Source organism: Topomyia yanbarensis, chromosome 3, assembly GCF_030247195.1.
Source record: "Topomyia yanbarensis strain Yona2022 chromosome 3, ASM3024719v1, whole genome shotgun sequence".
In the NCBI taxonomy this organism is placed as follows: Eukaryota; Metazoa; Arthropoda; class Insecta; order Diptera; family Culicidae; genus Topomyia; species Topomyia yanbarensis.
In genome coordinates this window covers 271,029,847-271,051,309 of record NC_080672.1, presented here as the reverse complement: position 1 = coordinate 271,051,309, position 21,463 = coordinate 271,029,847, and the positions used below count along the sequence as shown (strand labels likewise).

The following is a 21,463-nucleotide window of genomic DNA, read 5'->3' as shown; positions in this document are numbered from 1 at the left end:
AATTACTTCATTTTCAGCAAAGTAGGACTGCCGAATTCTATATGCATGGTGAGTGGAGTAGTTGGGTAGGATGGTATAATAAGCCCCACCAGGCTAAAATGTCAGATTTCTTTTCCAAGGACCACATAATTACCTGAAGCAAATAAATTTTTGTTTTTGGCTTTTTCATGTGCTGCAGAACAGCAACTAATACAAACGTTTCCAAAAAAGGTAAGGTTCCATTATTGTTCTGTAAGCATTTGATTTAATTTGAAATAGTCAGATTTGGTTGAACTGTCTGACTACTAAATATAATGTTTGAGAATTTCCTTCAATCCTTGGAGTGGCTAGCGACTAACAATACAACTCTATAATGTTCACGATAGTATGCACCATTATTAGCAAAATAGCGAAATAACGTTTTATACCATGTTCACACTACAGAGTTAAGACATATTATAATAATTAGCAACAAGAAAAATGTTATCAAGATAGCGTTAAATACGTTTTAACTCGTGTGAACGTAGTATTAATTACTTGGATATTAAATAATTCTAATAATAATTTGTTTAAGCTAAATCAAGGATTCCAAAATTGTTTTAAAAATATAAATACATCAGACTATTAAATGGTATAAACAGTGAATTTTCAATTAACCTCATTGTACGATTTTTAACATTGCTGTGTATTGCCGATCAGAACGCAGTAATGCAAATGGCAGCATCATGTTACCGGAAGAGGACAAAGATATGTCATGTTCCTCTTGCGCATACTTCGTTATTTTCAATCCTCTCTTCAGCTCTCTTCTGGATAAATATACTCGCAATAAATAAGCCAGTTTTATCAGGTAGGAAAGACAAGCACCGTCGAACTATATTTACCTGTATTTTTGATTTCTCTGTTCTTTCCTTCTCTCTTCACGCTTGATTCCAATTGCTCATCGAAGAGTTACAGGAGAGCACATTTGGATAAATCGAACAGATTATCGCATATTCAGATCAGTTTTTGCGAATTAGAATCAAAACTTCAATAAGAATTGTTTTGATTATTTTCTTTTACATATAGCTATGAGAATAAGTGGGATCATTTAATTCCTTAATATAAACCAGCAACATGTTATCACTAGAGTTACTATATTCAGAGTTAGGCGGACACAAAAGCCGGAAAACTGGCAGCTCTTATTTCAGGAAGAAAACATTGGCATCCCATGCGAATGTTCAAGCTCTTTACAGGTACGAATAGAAAAAAACAATTCGAGGATATAATGATTTCATACTTGTGCGAATATCTCTTGGTGTTACAGAAAAAGTCTTGTTCTTTTCGTTTCTCTTCACTCGATAACACAAGAAAAGAGTAAAATAATTATGACCATAATCACAATACCAATCCAAAGAGAACATGTTATGTGACGTCATGCTCGATTGGCTCCGGCTAGAAAAACTCTAGAAAGAGAACTGCGGAGACTCCATTTTGGATCGATTGGATTCGCGTTTAGCTGTCAAAAAACGAATCCAATCGAACATTGCCTATCCTTATAACATTGGACGTGTTGCCATACAATGCCGGGGCATACGTTGCCAAAAATGCTGTTTTTCTCTCCGCAGTTCTCTTACTATGAGTTTTTCTAGCTCCGGCATTTGACATGTTTAATTGGCTCCGCTCAGTGTCTCCGCCTAACTATGAATATAGTAACTATAGTTATCACGAATTATTGCTCATATATCTGTCGTACCTCACATAAAAAAAGTAAATAACGAAAAAAATTAGTTTTTTTTCATTGGATAGATCCAAATAAATGACAATCGGCTGTAGATCGTAAAATGCACTATTTTATAAATTTTCTTATTTTCACTCCCAGTTCACAAATTGAATCAGAATGTTAACTGCTTACAAAATAACTCCATAAATACACTAAGCTAAGATTAAATATAAGATTTAAAATATACGTATTTTTCCTATATGAGTAAATCGGTGATCAATATATTTGTTCGTAAAAATATATTACTAGGATGCTCAAAACTTTCATTTTTGTTTTAATGAACTTATTATTTTATTTATAAAATCGTAGAAATTTTGTTAGCAAATAAAATCGTTCCAATCTGCATTGATGCATTACAGAAATATATCTATATTCTCTGTCTGCCACAGTGCAACCAAAAATATGAAATATAACACTTGTGAATTTAAAGTGATCATTCTGTCAAAGTTTATTTTTTTGTTTGACCTTTGTTTACTTTTTATTTTAGCTTTGTTGAAAAAAACGTGTACAATTTTAATTCGCAGAGTGTGATCAAACCTTTATTTATAATTGAAATTTATTCCAAACTTGTGAAAATTCACTTGAAACGAATATAAATATCCCCCCCCCCGTGTCGACAGGTATCATGTTCAATTAGAATGACATTCACAATTCATTTTGAATTCAAATTGAAATATTTCAACCAATTTTTTAATCAAAGTTTAAAATAACTATCATGGCATCAGTTACAAACCATGGTTCAACCACCTCAAACTTATTTTCTTTTGTGCATTGAATATTATGTCACTACAAAATGTTGTACATCATCGGCCAACTATAAACTATCCACCAAGTTGAAGTTCTAAGTACAGAAACATATCGGTTACATGTTGACAAAATTGTTCTCACACGCTATGGAACGAGACATATGACGAAGAAAAGCTATTTTACTGTAAGAAAATATCGGAATGAAGAACAATTCTCCATGTTGTTTAATTTACTCATTTTCTTTAACATGAATTTGTTGTTTTTTAACATTGTCGTATATCGCAGATCAGAACGCAGCCATATAAATGACAGCATCGTTTGGTTCAAGCTTACAAAATAGTTTAGGCCTGTTTAAAAGTTAGTCCGGTTTAAAAATAGTTAGTACGCGTTTGAGCTTACGGCTATAAGTGTATTGCTAGTCATTTTCTCGCTATTCGTCGTTTTGATATCCCTAAGACGTATTAATAGACACCTTATGAGTTTCCTGGTGGCCAGTTAGTCTCTAATGGAGTTGTAACCCGGGGTTGTCGCACAAGCTGAAAGTATTGGATATCCAATAATCTTAATTTTTTATTGGCGCTATTCTATCATTAAATTGAATTCTTAGTATGAGCTACCTCAAGTACGCTTTTCCATTAAAAATTCTTTTAATGGATACGTTTTTTCATGTGATAAATGTTCGCGAGTAAAGAATCTACACTGCTTTCAGCAGTTCCAGCTTCATCGTTCGTTCGCATTTCTCGCATCTAATGCGCACAGTGACGCCTTTTAACTCATTTTCGCTTGGTATCTTATTCATGTCTATCAGTGTGCAAACTTTTGACTACTTTGTAGTTAGCAGCTGCCGCAGGATGTTCACATGCTTGGTTGCTCGTTACTTTAGAAAAACTGGGTATAAACAAAAAAGTGTCATATTTATTGTTAATTTGCAGGAATCTATTGGGCAGTTTTTTTTTCATTCTGTTGAAACCGTTACCTCCAAAAACATTCTGCTACAAGCAAGGAAATAATACAACCTGGACACAGCTAACAATACTGTCTTCCCAGTATACCGGTCTTGTTGAATAGTTTTGAAGTAAAAGCTCTGTCGCAGTCAAACAGCTAGCTACAAACGATGGTATAGACATATATTGAACGGATCTACAAAAAAACCGCGATACTTAGACAATCGGCAAAAAAGTCGCTTAAATAGATTTCAATTTATATAGAAACATCGTTTCTGGTTAATGTTTTGACAACTAGTAATTTACATAAAAACTCTTGGGTTCCACCCGAAATATTTTTTTGGTTACCTGCTTGCCTGTTGTCTTTATTGTCTTTGCTTGACGCTCATCCGGCATTCGGACCACGTGTCCAGCCCACTACAATCTGCCATGTTCTATCCCTTTCACAACATCCGTTCATTTATATGCTTGGTATAATTCATGGTTCATGCGGCACCACCAGAATAAGTTCCCTAGGGAACTTCTACCCTAATTTTGAGGTAACTAAAACGAAAAACGTCAAGCTAAATCAACCTTTACGTTTGAATGAACTCAATAAATAAGAGAAACAGATTGTTTTTCTTATTTTTGGCAACTCAATCCACCATTGTGGCCTTGTTCGACAAGCGTTTTAGCTTTAATCAAATTAACCAATTGAAGAAAACAATTAGAAAATCATGCTATTGCAGGAATTAACAAAATACACTTCTTATGATTTTGTTTATTCACACACATCCTATATGCAGTTTCGAAAAGGACAAAACATGACACCGCGGTTCTCTCAGTGTAAAACCGACAATCGTACCATAATTTGCATTGATATTCCATGACTGTTATTTGCAATCGAAATAATGTACGGCGTGAGCGAGTATATTTTAGATTCCTGGCTAACTAGTTCCCTGGTTGGTGGGCAAGCGACGTTGGTGGCTACCGTGTGCAGCGAAATCAAGTTTATAACCTGAACAATTATATTGCGATGATTTGTAGCCGACCTGTGACTCTTCAAATCCAACCCCCAGTAGTGGTCGAGGTAGTAGTCGATTGAGTCGGTATGGAAGAGAGGTGAAATTGCTTACGATAGGTGGAAGCGCCAATTTGGTATGCATTTCTGCATGTTATTTGTTGTTAAATATAGTTTATAGTTTCGGAACTTGTTTGAACAAACAAAATTTATGACAAAGGTATAAAACGCAGTCGATACTAATTAGTGGCAATCGTCTATCGCCCAGTGTGTATTTTTTTTGTTATTGATTTATGTGAACCGGCTGTAGATTGTGGGGCAGGTTGTGAGGTTGCACTACAAACCGATAATTTATTACCCCTTAATTTATGACGGAGGGCGCGACCGTCGAACATGAGTCAGAAGATGCTCATTGCAGAGGATTCAGACAGTTTGGAACACAGCTCTTTTCCTTCGTCGAAAACCAATGCACTGCTGGGGCTAGGGATTTCGTTACCAAATGATAACCCGAGAATCAAATTTTTCTTTTCCAGGTCTGTGTGTGGTTTCAAATGTGAAAATGTGAAGCAAGTCTTCTACTGTTATAAATCAATTTCAGTGATAAATAAGAGAGTGTGAAGATTCAATCATTCATTAGAATAGAAGAAATCCTGCACCGGAAACATGGACCCGGACGACCTGGTCACGCTTCGTGTCCAGTATCTGGTGGATAGTGATCCCTTCAATAGCTTCGCCATGTACCCGATTCCGTCCCGTGCTCCCGCGTTCTCGTTTGTTAGCTCGGCTCCGGTGGTGACCCAACTCGGAGCACTGTTGCGCCATCTGGGAGCACCGCAGAGGGTAAGCTTGATCTGATTTCATTTCGAATATTTGCTGGTGGAGGATTTTATTTTTCTCTTCGAAACATTATGACTTTTGTCATCTTTTGACTAATGACTGTGTGCTTGGAAGCGACAAGCGACTCCTTGAATTCAATATCCGCTTGTCTGGCTGGCAAGCAGAATTGCATAAACGGTTTGATGGATGCCTTTGGCATGCAGTTGCCATCTGAGCAGCTTACCGGTCCGATACGGTACTCTACGATTTCATTCCAGATGCTCTGCGAAAGCGAAAGTTGATTTTCTTGGCCACAAACTATCGCTCCCGGGAGGAGGAACTGACCAAACTCGATTGGTGAAGCTGCCGCAGTGTGGTCGTGTGAATCGTATCTTCTGTACCTATTTAGGAGAACCGGGGGTGAGATGGGTGCGTTTGTATGGTAATAAAGGAACACTAATGGTTTTGCAGTGCTTATAAATTGAATGATGCGACTTGTAGCGATTATCCGTGCAGACAAAAATACAATTGTTCAACGTAGCTCCAAGTGTTTTCGTTTTTTCATCAAACACGGTCATAGAAGAGTCTATGACTTTCACAAATGTTGCTGATGCTTATTAGATAATTTATTCCGCATTTTGACTGAAAAAACACCGTGTCCGACTGGAGCTAGGTTCTCGGAAGGGCTCCCAGTCAGAATCATACACTACAATAGCAGACGAGACAGTCAACGTCGCCCACTAAAACAAGACCAATTACAGTTGGCCGTAATATTATTTGTGATAATCATTGTAGGTTCAGATATGAGACTTCAGGATCGCGTATGTCATCGCTAAGGACTCGAGCATTTCTACGTTAACGTGTTCGATCGCGTGTGCGTTTGTATATAGCATGTGCTAACGGTTATGTAACTTCGCGTGTATAAATTCTATTTTATAAACGTGTGCCTGCGCGTGTGTTCTTTGATTATCGCGCGCGGACCGCGAATCTAATACTTAATTTTTGATGTACGGCTCAGATGCTAGAAGAAAGCGAGATCTTCCATATCACTAGAGTTTCCGGTCATGTCGCCATGGAAGGTGTAGTCTAGTGGATATGAGCTTTTTTTTGATTGGTCCAACTGAATGTATGGACCTTAGCTACTAGGACGGAGTAAGTGCGAAATGAATTCCGGACCTGATCGATTAATAATCGCGCGAACACGGACGTATGTAGGTTCGCGTTTGAGACCGCGTTTGAAATTCCGCGCGAAAATCCGTGCGAAATTTCGCGTGAAATTCCGTACAAAATTCCGCGCGAAATTCCGTGCGAAATTCCGTGTGAAATTCCGTGCGAAATTCCGTGCGAAACTCCGTGCGAACTTTCGTGCGAAATTCCGTGCGAAATTGGGTGCGAAATTCCATGCGAAATTTCGTGTGAAAATCCGCGCGAAATTCCGCGCGAAATTCCGTGCAAAATGTGGAATTTTTTCGCACGGAATTTCGCACGGAATTTCACACGGAATTTCGCACGAAATTTCGCAAGAAATCTCGAAATTCCGTACGAAATTCCGTGCGAATTTCCGCGTGAAATTCCGTGCGAAATTCTGTGTGAAACTTCGCGCGATATTGCATGCAAAATTTCGTGTGGAATATCGCGCGAAATTCCGTGTGGAATTACGTCTTAAATTCCACTCGAAATTCCGTGCGAAGTTCCGTGTGAAATTTCGTGCGAAATTCCGTGCAAAATTCCGCGCGAAATTCAGTGCGAAATTCCCTGCGAAATTCCGTGCGAATTTTTGTGCAAAGTTCCGTGTGAAATTCCGTGCGAAATTTCGTGCGAAATTCCGTGCGTAGTTCCGTTCGAAATTTCGTTTGAAATTCCGTTCGAAATTTCGTTTGAAATTCCGTTCGAAATTTCGTTTGAAATTCCGTTCGAAATTTCGTTTTAAATTCCGTTCGAAATTTCGCACGGAATTTCACAAGAAATTTCGATTGGAATTTCACACGAAATTTCGAACGGAATTTCGCGTGGAATTTTGGACGGAATTTCGCACGGAATTTCACGCGGATTTTCACACGGAATTTCACAAGAAATTTCGCACGGATTTCTCAAGGAATTTCACAGGAAATTTCGCACGGAACTTCGCGCAAAATTTCGCACGAAACTTCGCACGGAATTTCACACCAAATTTCGAACGGAATTTCACACCAAATTTCGAACGGAATTTCGCACGGAATTTCGCGTGGAATTTTGGACGGAATTTCGCACAGATTTTCGCACGAAATTTCGTACGGAATTTTGCACGGAATTTCGCACGAAATTTCACACGGAATTTCACACTGAATTTCGCACGGAATTTCTCACGGAATTTCGCACGGAATTTCACGTGAAATTTCACTCGGAATTTTGCAAGGAATTTCGCACGGAATTCCGCACGGAATTTCACACGGAATTCCACACGGAATTACGCACGGAATTTCGCACAGATTTTCGCACGAAATTTAGGACGGAATTTTGCACGGAATTTCACACGGAATTTCGCACGGAATTACGCACGGAATTTTACACGGAATTTCGCACGGAATTTCACACGGAATTTCACACGGAGTTTCACACGGATTTCGCACGGAATTTCACACGGAATTTCGCACGGAATTTCACACGGAATTTCGCACGGAATTTCGCACGGAATTTCGCACGGAATTTCGCACGGAATTTCGCATAGATTTTCGCACGAAATTTCGAACGGAATTTCGCGTGGAATTTTGGACGGAATTTCGCACGGAATTTCACGCGGATTTTCACACGGAATTTCACACGAAATTTCGCACGGATTTCGCAAGGAATTTCACAGGAAATTTCGCACGGAACTTAGCGCGAAACTTCGCACGGACTTTTGCGCGAAATTTCGCACGGAATTTCACACCAAATTTCGAACGGAATTTCGCGCGGAATTTGGCGTGGAATTTTGGACGGAATTTCGCACAGATTTTCGCACGAAATTTCGTACGGAATTTTGCACGGAATTTCGCACGGAATTTCACACGGAATTTCACACGGAATTTCACACTGAATTTCGCACGGAATTTCACACGGAATTTCGCACGGAATTTCACGCGAAATTTCACGCGAAATTTCACACGGAATTTCGCAAGGAATTTCGCACAGAATTCCGCACGGAATTTCACACGGAATTACGCACGGAATTTCGCACAGATTTTCGCACGGAATTACGCACGGAATTTCACACGGAATATCGCACGGAATTTCACACGGAATTTCGCACGGAATTTCGCACGGAATTTCACACGGAATTTCACACGGAATTTCGCACGGAATTTCACACGGAATTTCACACGGAATTTCGCACGGAATTTCACACGGAATTTCACACGGAATTTCGCACGGAATTTCGCACGGAATTTCGCACGGAATTTCGCACGGAATTTCGCACGGAATTTCGCGCGAAATTTCGCATCGTACTTCACACGGAATTTTGCACGAAATTTCGCACGGAATTTCGCGCGAAATTTCACACGGAATTTCACACGGAATTTCGCACGGAATTTCGCACGGAATTTCGCGCGACATTTCACACGGAATTTCACACGGAATTTCGCACGGAATTTAACACGGAATTTCGCACGGAATTTCGCACAGATTTTTGCACGGAATTTCACACGGAATTTCACACGGAATTTCGCGCGAAATTTCACACGAAATTTCACACGGAATTTCACACGGAATTTCGCACGGAATTTCGCACGGAATTTCGCGCGAAATTTCACACGGAATTTCACACGGAATTTCGCACGGAATTTCACACGGAATTTCGCACGGAATTTCACACGGAATTTTGTACGGAATTTCGCACGGAATTTCGCACGGAATTTCGCACGGAACTTCGCACGGAATTTTGCACGGAATTTCACACGGAATTTCACACGGAATTTCACACGGAATTTCACACGGAATTTCACACGGAATTTCGCACGGAATTTCACACGGAATTTCACACGGAATTTCGCACGGAATTTCGAGCTAAATTTCGCACGGAGCTTCGCACAGAACTTCGCACGGAATTTTGCTCGGAATTTTGCACGAAATTTCGCACGGAATTTCACACGGAATTTCGCACGGAATTTCGCGCGAAATTGCACACGGAATTTCACACGGAATTTCGCACGGAATTACGCACGGAATTTTGCACGGAATTTTGCACGGAATTTCACACGGAATTTCACACGGAATTTCACACGGAATTTCGCACGGAATTTCACACGGAATTTCGCTCGGAATTTCGCGCGAAATTTCCCACGGAATTTCGCACGGAATTTCGCACGGAATTTCACACGGAATTTCGCACGGAATTTCGCACGGAATTTCACACGGAATTTCGCGCAAAATTTCACACGGAATTTCACACGGAATTTCGCACGGAATTTCGCACGGAATTTCACACGGAATTTCACACGGAATTTCACACGGAATTTCACACGGAATTTCACACGGAATTTCGCACGGAATTTCACACGGAATTTCGCACGGAATTTCACACGGAATTTCACACGGAATTTCACACGGAATTTCGCTCGAAATTTCACACGGAATTTCGCACGGAATTTCGCATCGTACTTCGCACGTAATTTTGCACGAAATTTCGCACGGAATTTCACACGGAATTTCGCACGGAATTTCGCGCGAAATTGCACACGGAATTTCACACGGAATTTCGCACGGAATTTCGCACGGAATTTCACACGGAATTTTGCACGGAATTTCGCGCGAAATTTCACACGGAATTTCACACGGAATTTCGCACGGAATTTCGCACGGAATTTCGCACAGAATTTCGCACGGAATTTCGCACGGAATTTCGCGCGAAATTTCACACGGAATTTTACACGGAATTTCGCACGGAATTTCGCACGGAATTTCACACGGAATTTCACACGGAATTTCGCACGAAATTTCACACGGAATTCACACGGAATTTCGCACGGAATTTCGCACGGAATTTCGCACAGAATTTCACACGGAATTTCGCACGGAATTTCGCGTGAAATTTCACACGGAATTTTACACGGAATTTCGCACGGAATTTCACACGGAATTTCACACGGAATTTCACACGGAATTTCTCACGGAATTTCGCACGAAATTTCACACGGAATTCCACACGGAATTTCGCACGGAATTTCGCACGGAATTTCGCGCGAAATTTCACACGGAATTTTGCACGGAATTTCACACGGAATTTCGCACGGAATTTCGCACGGAATTTCACACGAAATTTCACACGGAATTTCGCACGGAATTTCGCGCGAAATTTCACACGGAATTTCACACGGAATTTCGCACGGAATTTCGCACGGAATTTCGCACGGAATTTCACACGGAATTTCACACGGTTTTTCGCACGGAATTTCACACGGAATTTCACACGGAATTTCGCTCGAAATTTCACACGGAATTTCGCTCGAAATTTCACACGGAATTTCGCACGGAATTTCGCATCGTACTTCGCACGGAATTTTGCACGAAATTTCGCACGGAATTTCGCACGGAATTTCACACGGAATTTCGCACGGAATTTCACACGGAATTTCGCACGGAATTTCGCGCGAAATTTCACACGGAATTTTACACGGAATTTCACACGGAATTTCACACGGAATTTCGCACGAAATTTCGCACGGAATTCCCCATGGAATTACGCACGGAATTTCGCACAGTATTCTAGATCGTTAATAACGCAATGCTAAAAATTTAGTCAACAGTTTCACGAACCAGCCACCAAATCCCTGGATTCCCCTATACCACAACTATCAATTTCAGCAGCAAGACTGTACCTATCGGAAGCCCCCGAGGATCTACCATCGGACATCAATTTTATGCAATCACACTTTCAAGTGGTTTCTCACTTTGTTGGCAGCTCTCTGTCCGCCCATAGTGAAGCAATGGTACGCCAAATATAACGAAAAGAAATACGATTCCATCTTCTTTCTTGCTCGGGTCTAAGTCTGAGTGAGATTCGATCGTGTTTTTATTGCCAATTACACGGCACGAAGAAGTGAACTGACACGCTGCCGCCCGGTCAACGTCTCGTGGTCGTAAAAATCGCATGCACCACAGACAGACAGAAATAGCTATTGGCAATAGTGTGCTATCAGATCAATTCCGTCAGCCGGGGGTCCAGCCAGAACACGTTGATAATAGTTACTAAAGTGGCAAGAACTATTATTGCCCGAACATGTCCGATCTTGGTTTCGAAAGGTTTACATAGTATCGACTATCGGACGATAGGTATTTAAGTTGATTTTGAACGTTTCCAACTGCCGTTGTTCTAAATGGAATGACTTTTCTGAGTTTCCATAAAAATCGAAAAAAGTAGTTCAATTTGATTTTATAATCCAGGAGTTTTTCTCAAGTGCGCAAAATTTTTGGGAAACGCTTGGTTCAGGAAAATAAAATAATCAAACTGATTCTTGCCAAGAAATCTAGTTTCAATAAACTGCAGAGTTTTCCTCACAAATCTACAATCAATTAAAAAGAATTAAAAAGGGGAATGTTTTTTAAATTAACTACTATAAGTTTGAGCATAATTTCATTTATTCTCAAGCTCGTTTAGTTTTATGCGAGTATAGTTGGTTTTTCATTGAGAATATAGCTTGAAATTCTTCGTAAATAAAAGGTTGAATTTAAAAAATGTCTAGTAGACGCTCTGGTATTTACAAATACACTTCGTCATAAAAAATTTAATAATCAAGCAATAAAATACAGCACAGCGCACTATTCTGCATGTCGGTACCAATTTCAATCCCACTCCACTGGGAAACTAGAAAACAAAGCGTATTTTCGTAGCAAGTGTCACCAGGCACGCATCTGTGGCGAAAGACGTGACCTTATCGTGGGAAATTACATGCAACTTATAGCCAAGCAGCGCCGGCTAGCCGGCAGCCCTCCGTAGTATCGGTTGATCAAGATGGCGAAAACAGAGAAACCTTTTTCAGAACCTATGCTACATCCTACATCGTTGAACCCACGGGCAGGCAATCGTTTTTTTTCTTCACTTCGTGCCAAAACCAAGTGGGAACTACGACGTACGTGTACAATTCTAGCAGTTTTGTATGTTGCCGGCATGGAAAGCTATCTGTATCGTCTTCCAGAGAAGAATTAACTACAGGCGAAATTCCTACTCTTGAAATGAGTCCGCGACGTATGTGGAACAAAATTGAACTTTGTGAACAGTTACCTTATTTTACACAATCGATTTTTAGGCCAAAAAATCGGTTTGTCTCAATAATTTGTCACTTAGCATTCCTTAAACACCCGAAGCGCAAAAATTGTCATTGGTTTATTATCTTATCTAGGGATTTCGTGTTGCTATAGATTTTGTATTTTTAACACGAAAATCTTGATATTTAATTATCATCTGTATACACCAGGTTTTAGCCAAGTTGTATGCGTGTGGAGAAAAACATTTATACATAAATCTACTGATAAAATAAATTCGTTAACAGAACGAAAATTATTATACAATACATGAATCCATTCGTCGTGTTCTGCAACAAAGCATTTTCGCGTACTATAAATAGTTGTTGATTTCGTTTATTTCACGATCTAAAAACATGGCGGCTTGATGAACGAAAATTTTCGTGATTTCAAATATTTAGTGTACATTGCACGAAATTCATCGTAGAAAACGAAACTTTTTTCGTGACTGATACGAAATATTTCGTTATTTTACCGAATGTTTGTGTATTTCACGAAAGTTTCGTTAGTCGCACGATTTCCTTTTCGTTCGCCGAACAAAGCTTCAGTATATTTTTTTATCCGATCTTTAAGGATATTTGGATCTATATTTGACAGCATCGATTTTTCTATATAAAAGAGATTAATTTGGCAACAGCAAATGTTCACACTGTTGAGTACTCGAATGATTATGATATTTTTTGTTCGTAACATTTACGAAAAATGTTTACGAAAATTACGTGCACACTCGTGGAAACTTTTTGTTAATATTGTGGGAATTCTTTAGCAAAAACTGCGATTAGCGCCAAATAAATTTCTTGGGTTGATTACGAATCTAATTCGCTAATAGCAACAATTTACTAAAAACATCTTTCATAGTGATAAGCTTTTGAAATGATTGTGCCAGATCGATCTCTATAATTTAAAAAAAATCGATATTGTGAAACATAGATCCTTAAAGATCGGATGGAAAAATATACAAAAATTTTGTTCGGTGAACCAACAGCTCAATGTTTCTACAATGAATTTCGGGTAATATGCAATAAATATTTAAAAATCACGAAATATGTCAGGTGTGCTTTACTCCCAACAGGGCTTCCGCCAGCCTTGGTTTGTAAGAAGTATTTCATATATTTCATATATAAAATTATAAAAATTATAAAAACCCGAGCCAGAGAATTTTAAAATTGGAAAACAGAACCTTCTAACCCAAACATTTTAAAAATGAAAACCCGAGCCAGACTTGAATCAGAGTATATAAAATTTGAAAAACCTGAGCTCGACATTGAAAACCCCGAACCCCATTCGAGCCCAAAAATTTTATTAAATAAAGAACCAGAATAATTAGTATAATTTGATTTTATAAAGAAACAGAATCCGAGTATTTTGAAAACGGGAATTCAAGAATTTTAATATTGAATAACCCTAACCCGAGAATGTCAAAAATGAAAACTCGAACCGAGAATATAAAATGTGTTAAAATGTGAATCCCATCGTTTTCAATAGGACGTTTTCCCCATTTGTAAGAAGTTTGTGGAACAAAATTTCTTTCAATGCAGAAACTGCTTTCTGAGGATTCTTAAGTACCTCAGAAAGTTTCCAGTAAAGTTTAGAATACATGTTCTTCAAACTTAGCATGTGTTGTTGGTACTGATAAATTCCTAGCAACAACTGTATGGCTGGCGTCCAAAAGGGGCTAACCCACATTTTGCATTTTGTACAAGAAATAGAAAAAAACTTCCGCATTTCCAAATTAACATTGTTTTTATTGTAAAAACGCAATATTTTATTAGTAGTTCATTGACCCATGTTGGCTAGAAAAGATAAGATCATTACATGTACTACTTTTCAATTCACGAGCATTTTCGTAATTCGGGGGCTAACCCTGGGGGTACCAAGAGTCCAAAAGGGGCTAACTCACAATTCACACATCCTTTCCTTATCTTTCGTTTTAGAGTAATTGTGTCTTTGGCAAAGTTGTTGTGTGACATCTAGAGCTTCGTTTGATAATTTCATATTAGTTGGGAATTCAGTCGCTGGGGCGGCGCTGTTATCAGCTTTTTAATGGAACGTGATAGAAAGATGGTTTCTATGGCAAAGTTGTAAATCAGGTAATTATAAGTATACCTTATGACGTCACCAACTATGTAGGTCCTACTGGTTTTGAAATATCGCGCATTTTTGAAAACATAACCTGTAAGTAAATGTTTTAACTAAAACCTTCTCTATCTCAAAGGTCCAGTACCTACAACGTTTGCGTCTCTAGAGGATATGTTTAAAATGATAGCCCCTACAACATTTCTATCTAGCTTCATTAAAAAGTTGATAACAGCGCCTCCCTAGCGACTGAATTCCGAACTAGTGTGATGCAACCAAATAAAGCGCTAAGTGCTATACAGCAACTCTTCCGACGACACCATAACACTATAACGAAAGATAATAATTAATTCAACGTTATTTAACTTTCCGACCACAATGTACCGTTTTTCTCTTAATCCCCTATTGCTAGGTGAATTTTCAATGTAGAGATATGGCACCTTCACTGGAGTTTTCAAAAAAATATGCTCAATAATATACATGTGTGCAAGAAATATATATTAGTTAGAAAATAGTCATACATAGCAAGTGTATGAGCGGCCCTTACCTTCAGGAACGACTGTTCCGAAACGTCAACATACAATGTAATCCAATTAAAAACAGTATTATATCGAGTTAACCGATATGTGATCTACTACACAAAATTTACTGATTGCGAATCGATTGACTATTTTTTTTTCTTAAAACCTCGGAAAAAGAAAGAGAAAACATGAATTTCCATAAGACTCAATGTGGAATTAGCTTCTTTTGGACGCCAGCCATTCAATTGTAGAATCACTTAAATTTTGTAACACTGTTTTAATATCAGCTTTATTTTGTAAATCATAATCATGATTAAAATTATCGAAGTATGTCAGTATGTATAATTCGCTACAAAACTCCATTTGTTATTAAAACTGAATAATAACCAGGCAGAACAATCATTAAAGAGTCGTTTACCGTTGGAATTGCGTTGAGCATTATTCAATTAATTTGCTCGTCAGTGCATTGAAAAGGTAAATTAGCTGCAGCACTAAAATTGATACCAAGCTCGGTTTCAACTTGAATGTCCAAACACTCGATAACATTTGTGTCAAAAGAAGGCAAAATGCAATGCTTGATTCCGCGGTTAAGCGCTATAGGGGACTTTAGGGATGTGCGGGTTACAGCATTTTCTGATGCAGATTGGTACTGTGAGTTTCTTTTTCTATTTCTAAGCTCGAAACTATTAAAAAAACATTTTTGGGGGGTGGGCGCAGCGTAGCTGGTAAATCGATTGCCTTGTACGCAGCGCACCTGGGTTCGAGTCCCGACCCCGCACCTTAAGGTTAAAACCTCTATAATCGAAAAAAAAACATTTTTAGCTTGTTTCCTTTTAGGAACGATCCATAAATGACGTAGCATTTTTTGGGTGATTTTTAACACCCCCCTCACCCATCGTAGCGTTTCGTCACAAACCTCTAAATACCCCCATGGTAATTACGTAGCTTGACGGTAATTCTCCCCCCACCCTTGTCCTCGCAAAATAAAAAAAAATGAAGAACGATGTTAGTTATTCCCCTTTAAAAAAGCTACGTAGCATGACATGACGCCCTACCCCCCTGTCGTCACACATCATCACAAAATGCAAAACTCCCCCCTCCCCCATATAATGTTACGTCATTTATGGATGATCCCTTAGAAGAATAACACATCCAAACCGATGCAACTTGCAGGACTCTATTGGCGATTTGCGGCAAAACCGCATGACTACCTATGATTCATCTCATGAACTGGCAAAGTGATACAGTTTTCTTTTTTTCACCCGTAAGTGAGTTGTAGCTTACAACAAAAACTTCCTTTTCTTCTCGGAAAAAGCTTACCGCTGCCAAAATATGAATGAAACGAGTAAGAAATTTAGTTTTATTTGCAATTATTCTGAAATTACAGCCATTTGCAACTATTTGGCTCATACATTTCTTCGAAATGTTATCGGTGTATTATTGTGGTTATAAAAAAATCGTTCCATAAATGAAGTTTCAACTCGAAACCGGGATCCAATTAATACCAATGTCAAACTCCTACATATTTTGGACTACGTAGGAGATTCAGTGAAGACTATCAGAAAGAAGTATCGGCAGTGTATGATACAAAGCTGACACTTTCCTATTAGCCGGATGTATTCTGTATTTCTGTTTTACACCCTTCTCGCAAGATGTTTACTCATCATCTTATAAAATGATGGTTTTCCTTCATTTTCATAAACAATTATCAACAAATTGATCGGTGATTTGGTGTTTAAAAGTAAGTTTTTACCAATGTTTACAGAAAATATATGCACTATGACAGAACAGAATCAAATCAGCAACACTTTGCTTCCAGCGCTATCTGTGAGCGGTTTCAACGTAGAATCGCCAATAGGTTGTCTCATCAGAGCTATCATGCTATGTGGGGAGTTGTCCCGGTTGACAATAAGGCCAACGAGATATTTGCAGATACGTCATTTAGTAGGACAACTGTCAATTTGCTGGCTGAATTTTTTTTTATTTTAAAGTCAGAAACAAATAATTAGGGTTTATAAATAATATGAGTGTACTCGTAAGGATACCACTATCAATACATCTTGTATACGTTGAGAAGCTGTTTTCCAATTTTGAATCTACCGAACAAGCTCAAACGTGTTTTGTTGAAAGGTACCTGAAGAAGTAGGTGAACTTCTGTTGCTTTGTATGAGAATTAATGTTTTTTGGAATAGGGCAGATTTAAAATTTTGAAATCCCGAAACCTGACTCGAAATAAAAAAAAATATTTTAGGGAACCTAAATCTGATACTAAACCCGGCGGGTTCGGGATTCGCATCCAATCGCCGAGCATCTTTAGTTATTAGGCAGTAATGCGATACTCGATACATGTTTTAACCCTTAAAAAAGGCCAAGTGGTCTCAGAGTCCCGGCTGGTTACAAATTTAGAGTTTTAGTGAACTTTTTATTAGAAAAATAATCGAGTGTATTCGGCGTTTCGATTCATTAACTGATGACACGCCTAAAAAGAGGCTTTTAATTTCACTAGGTCTCAGGAGTGAAATCTCGATTTATGCTTGCCTTTTGAAGGTTCACTGACTTGACTAAACCGACTTAATCAAAACAACCTGAATGATCCTTCTCAAAACATCCATGGATATTATTTTTTCATCTTTGGATAATTTCACCTACCACAGATATTTTTGTTTTTATATTTTCGCGTTTTAATTGTTAGTTGAGTAGTAAGGAATAATATAAAATTTCCAGAAACAGGCAAAATTTGCTTAGCAAGAAAATAAAGCGGTTTGTGTTTATTTGCTATAACATCTTCTGGCAGTTGTGACTATTCTCCAGGTGATGTTAATGATATTGAGCACTTTGCTTCCCCTTATACTTCCGTTGAAAGGCAAAGCTTTCATCATGCTAGTAACGACGGTTTTTATTCGTAATTGCTATTCATTCGATTGAATATAATGCAGAATGATCAGGTATTGCGCCAATAATATTAATTAAATTGATTCACCCCATAATTCTTTCCCTGATGTGCATTTATATTACAGCATTATACGGACGACTAATTTTCAACACATACCTACTACTGATTTAAAATTGTCGCCATCGTAATAAGGAAAAGCAGAAGCAAAGCAAACGTAAGGTAAAGCGCCTTCTTTTACGCTATTAGGGAGGCTTCCGCATTATTGCGTTTGCGTAGCCTAACTGTATGTTGATGAAAAAATAGTGAAAATACAGTAAAGAAGCGCTTTTATCAGAACCTTGATAAATTTTTGCCTAACAAAATCGGGACATATTTTATTTCTTTCTTTTGAATAAATCGAAGCTGTTAAAATATTCATCTTTAGTCCCTAGGCATAGCCTCATAACCCTTTCTGATTATTTAGTGTTAATTTCCCTTTCAGTGAAAAATTAAAAAAACCCGTTTTAATCCACCTGGTGGTGCAATTGTGCCTTTTTCATTTATCCAAACTACGATTCCATGGCTGGGTATGTTTAATATAATGGTGGAAATGTGTATTACATATTCAGTGCGATTTACACATACGTACAATGAATCGACAGCTTCGAACTTGAGTTGCTATGTGTCGACGCTGAAATACTTGAAATCAGCGGCGGATCCAGGAGCAGGGTTCGGAAGTTTGGACCCCACCAAAAATTTTCAACTTGTTAAGAAGTTTTAAATTAGTTTCTCAACTCAGAATCATTTCAAACCAAAATTTTCACTGGTTTTTCAGACCCACTAGGAAAATTTATTCTGGAGGAACTAGAAAATTTTATTCGGGTAGGGAGGTACATTTTATTCGAGTAGCGAGGTACAAGTCGGAATTTAATGAAATTCAATAGCAGCCTATGGGAAAGTTGTACCTTTCATTTGAGACTAAGTTTGAAAATATCGGTTCAGCCATTCCTGAGTAACCGATGTGCTTATTTTTGGTCACATACATACATGCACAGGCGCACAGACACATACATACACACCCGCAAAGACATTTGCCGAACTACGGGACGAGAATAAGTTGACGATGTTCAGAGTGATTTCATAACCTTTCTATAGGAGAAAAGCAAAAAAAGATATTTTTTGCATATTTTGCATCTTTATCCCTTTCATCGCCAACTCTTTTCTAGTGAATGTAAGGTTTCGAAACTATTTTTCTTAGAAAACGGTGGGGAAAAATTCTTTTTCCGTCGTTAACATAAACTGTCCCTGGCAGCACTGCTCCATCGAAATCCGATCAGACTAATTTTAATAACTTCAGTTGTAGAGCTGATCCATGTAACAGTTAATACTCAAATGAAAGGCAGTAGTCACATTTATTAGCCTTATTTGTTTTTGTGAGCAAATCTTGCCTCAATCAAAAGTTATAGCGGTTTAAAAACGTTGTTGTCCACATAAAACGTGGGCATGAAAGGGTTAAGATATGAAAATTTACCAAATGGAGTTTCATGTTAAGTTGACCTATAAAAAACTGACAAAATCGGGGGTTGATGAGATCGGGCTTTCACTGTATTTCGAAAGTTTGCTATTTTTCAAAATAAAATGCGCCCCTGTTTTTTAAATAAATTGGCAGATTTCTCTGAAAAACCTAGCCAAAAATAAAAAAAGTTAGTGTCGGTTTCTGATGAGACGAAGTCGAAACGCTCCCATAACTAAGAAAATAGGAGTGTTGCTGTGTATTGCACCAACTTTGAAAACTGGGACACCCAAGATCGGTCGCATCATGTCAAAATTTAATATACATTAAATTTTGACATGATACATTCTCATTTTTATTTTGCTTTTGTTTATAATTAGTATCCTGTCAATAAAGCTGTGATTTATGACGGTTCTGCGTACATCTATGGATGCAAAACATGACCTCATTCGGCACCGATCCCCACTGACCAACTAGGCCAAAAACGGTAATATGCACCAGAAACAAAATTTAAACTCTAGCTAATAATTTAAGTAGGGGAACATGGGGAGACTTGACCAAGCGCAAAATTCTATTTTTGGCTATGGTGTCTTCTATTCGATCCTTAGATTTTTTTCAAAAATATTTTTATACTTGTTTCGATCCCTTAAGGTAATTTTAAAAGTTTGGAATGAAAAATTCTTTCCTTACAGAAAATATTACGTGATTTTAAATTTGCATTAAATGATGTAATTTTATATCAAACTTTGTATGGACATATCTACTCGACTACTAATTACTATTAATGTACTAATATGCCATGTTAATCTTTGTGAAGCAGTGAAATGATATTACATAAATTGGAACATTGGAATAGTTATTACTAGAACTTGAATGACATTGAACGCAATAACTAATGTTGGGGAGACTTGACCAAGTGGCAATTAGCTGAAGAAAGATACAAAATTCCTGATATTTATTATGCTTTGGTATCTACTGTTAATTTTTATCACACCATAAAGAATCCCACCTCAAACATAAGTCTTTATATTTTAGTATTAGTAAACAGTAAGTAGTTAGCAATAGTAGGACTGATTTCGTGATATGTGAACATGTAATGCAAGCAGTACAGTTAATTTTTAAAAGGAAATTAAAAAACTCGAAATTTATCAAATGCCCTTTTATATTTTTTACTGCTACCTAAGGATCTCGACAATATGGAAAAAAATTATTACAGTATGTTTTATGTCATTATTTTTTGTTATGATTTTTCAAAATTCTCTTGGTCAAGTCTCCCCACGCCTTTGTCAAGTCTCCCCGCAGTGGGGAGACTTGATCAAAAAACGATATCAGGAAAACTTTTGTAACATTTCAAAAATTATATTCAAAATTTCTCAAAAAATCACGAACACGCACAATAACTTTGCACATTATATCTCAATGACTTTTGAGAGATTGAAGGCCTTTTTAGAGAATTATGCAGTTTTAACTGAAAACCTGGCCAAGTCTTCCCATGTTCGCCTACTAGTTTAAATAGATTTGGTTGAAAATGTGTCTTAAAACTGAGTTCGAAATCGTTGTTAATATGATCCATGTTCGTAACTTTTTTGTACAGCCATTCAAGAATGAGCTAAAATTTTTAACTCTATTGAAAATCGTTGCTGCCCATGAAAGAGGAAAAGACAAGAAATTCTAGACTTCCAGGTGCAAAACTTATAAAGTTATCGTATTTTGAAAGTTTATTTGGGGTCATATTGACCCCAACACCTGAAGAAGGTTAAAAACAGTTTTTTGTTTTTTTTTTGTCAAAAATACCATTATTCCTCTCCCCACCTCCTTTTTGCCTTTCTCATATAGAAAGGTTATGCAATCACTCTGAAAAACGTCAACCTAATCCCGGCCCGGAGGGCCGAGTGTCATATCCCATTCGACTCAGTTCGTCGAGATCGGAAAAAGTCTGTATGTGTGTGTGTATGTGTGTATGTATGTGTGTGTGTATG

General features: G+C 37.9%; 1 protein-coding gene across 10 annotated transcripts in view; it reads left to right on the top strand.

The window, feature by feature from the left end:
• Nucleotides 1-21,463, top strand: part of LOC131692285 (FH1/FH2 domain-containing protein 3) — a 428,161-nt gene that overhangs the window by 203,963 nt on the left and 202,735 nt on the right. For 3 of the 10 annotated variants that reach the window (XR_009305954.1, XM_058979250.1, XM_058979253.1), the window contains exon 2: nt 4,963-5,269. The exons of the other annotated variants lie outside the window; for them this stretch is intronic. Coding sequence is in view for 2 of the 3 variants with exons in the window: in XM_058979250.1 (XP_058835233.1) it covers nt 5,093-5,269 (177 nt within the window). In the remaining variant the exon portion in view is untranslated. The remainder of the gene's footprint in view (nt 1-4,962; nt 5,270-21,463) is intronic. 10 annotated transcript variants of the gene reach the window in all.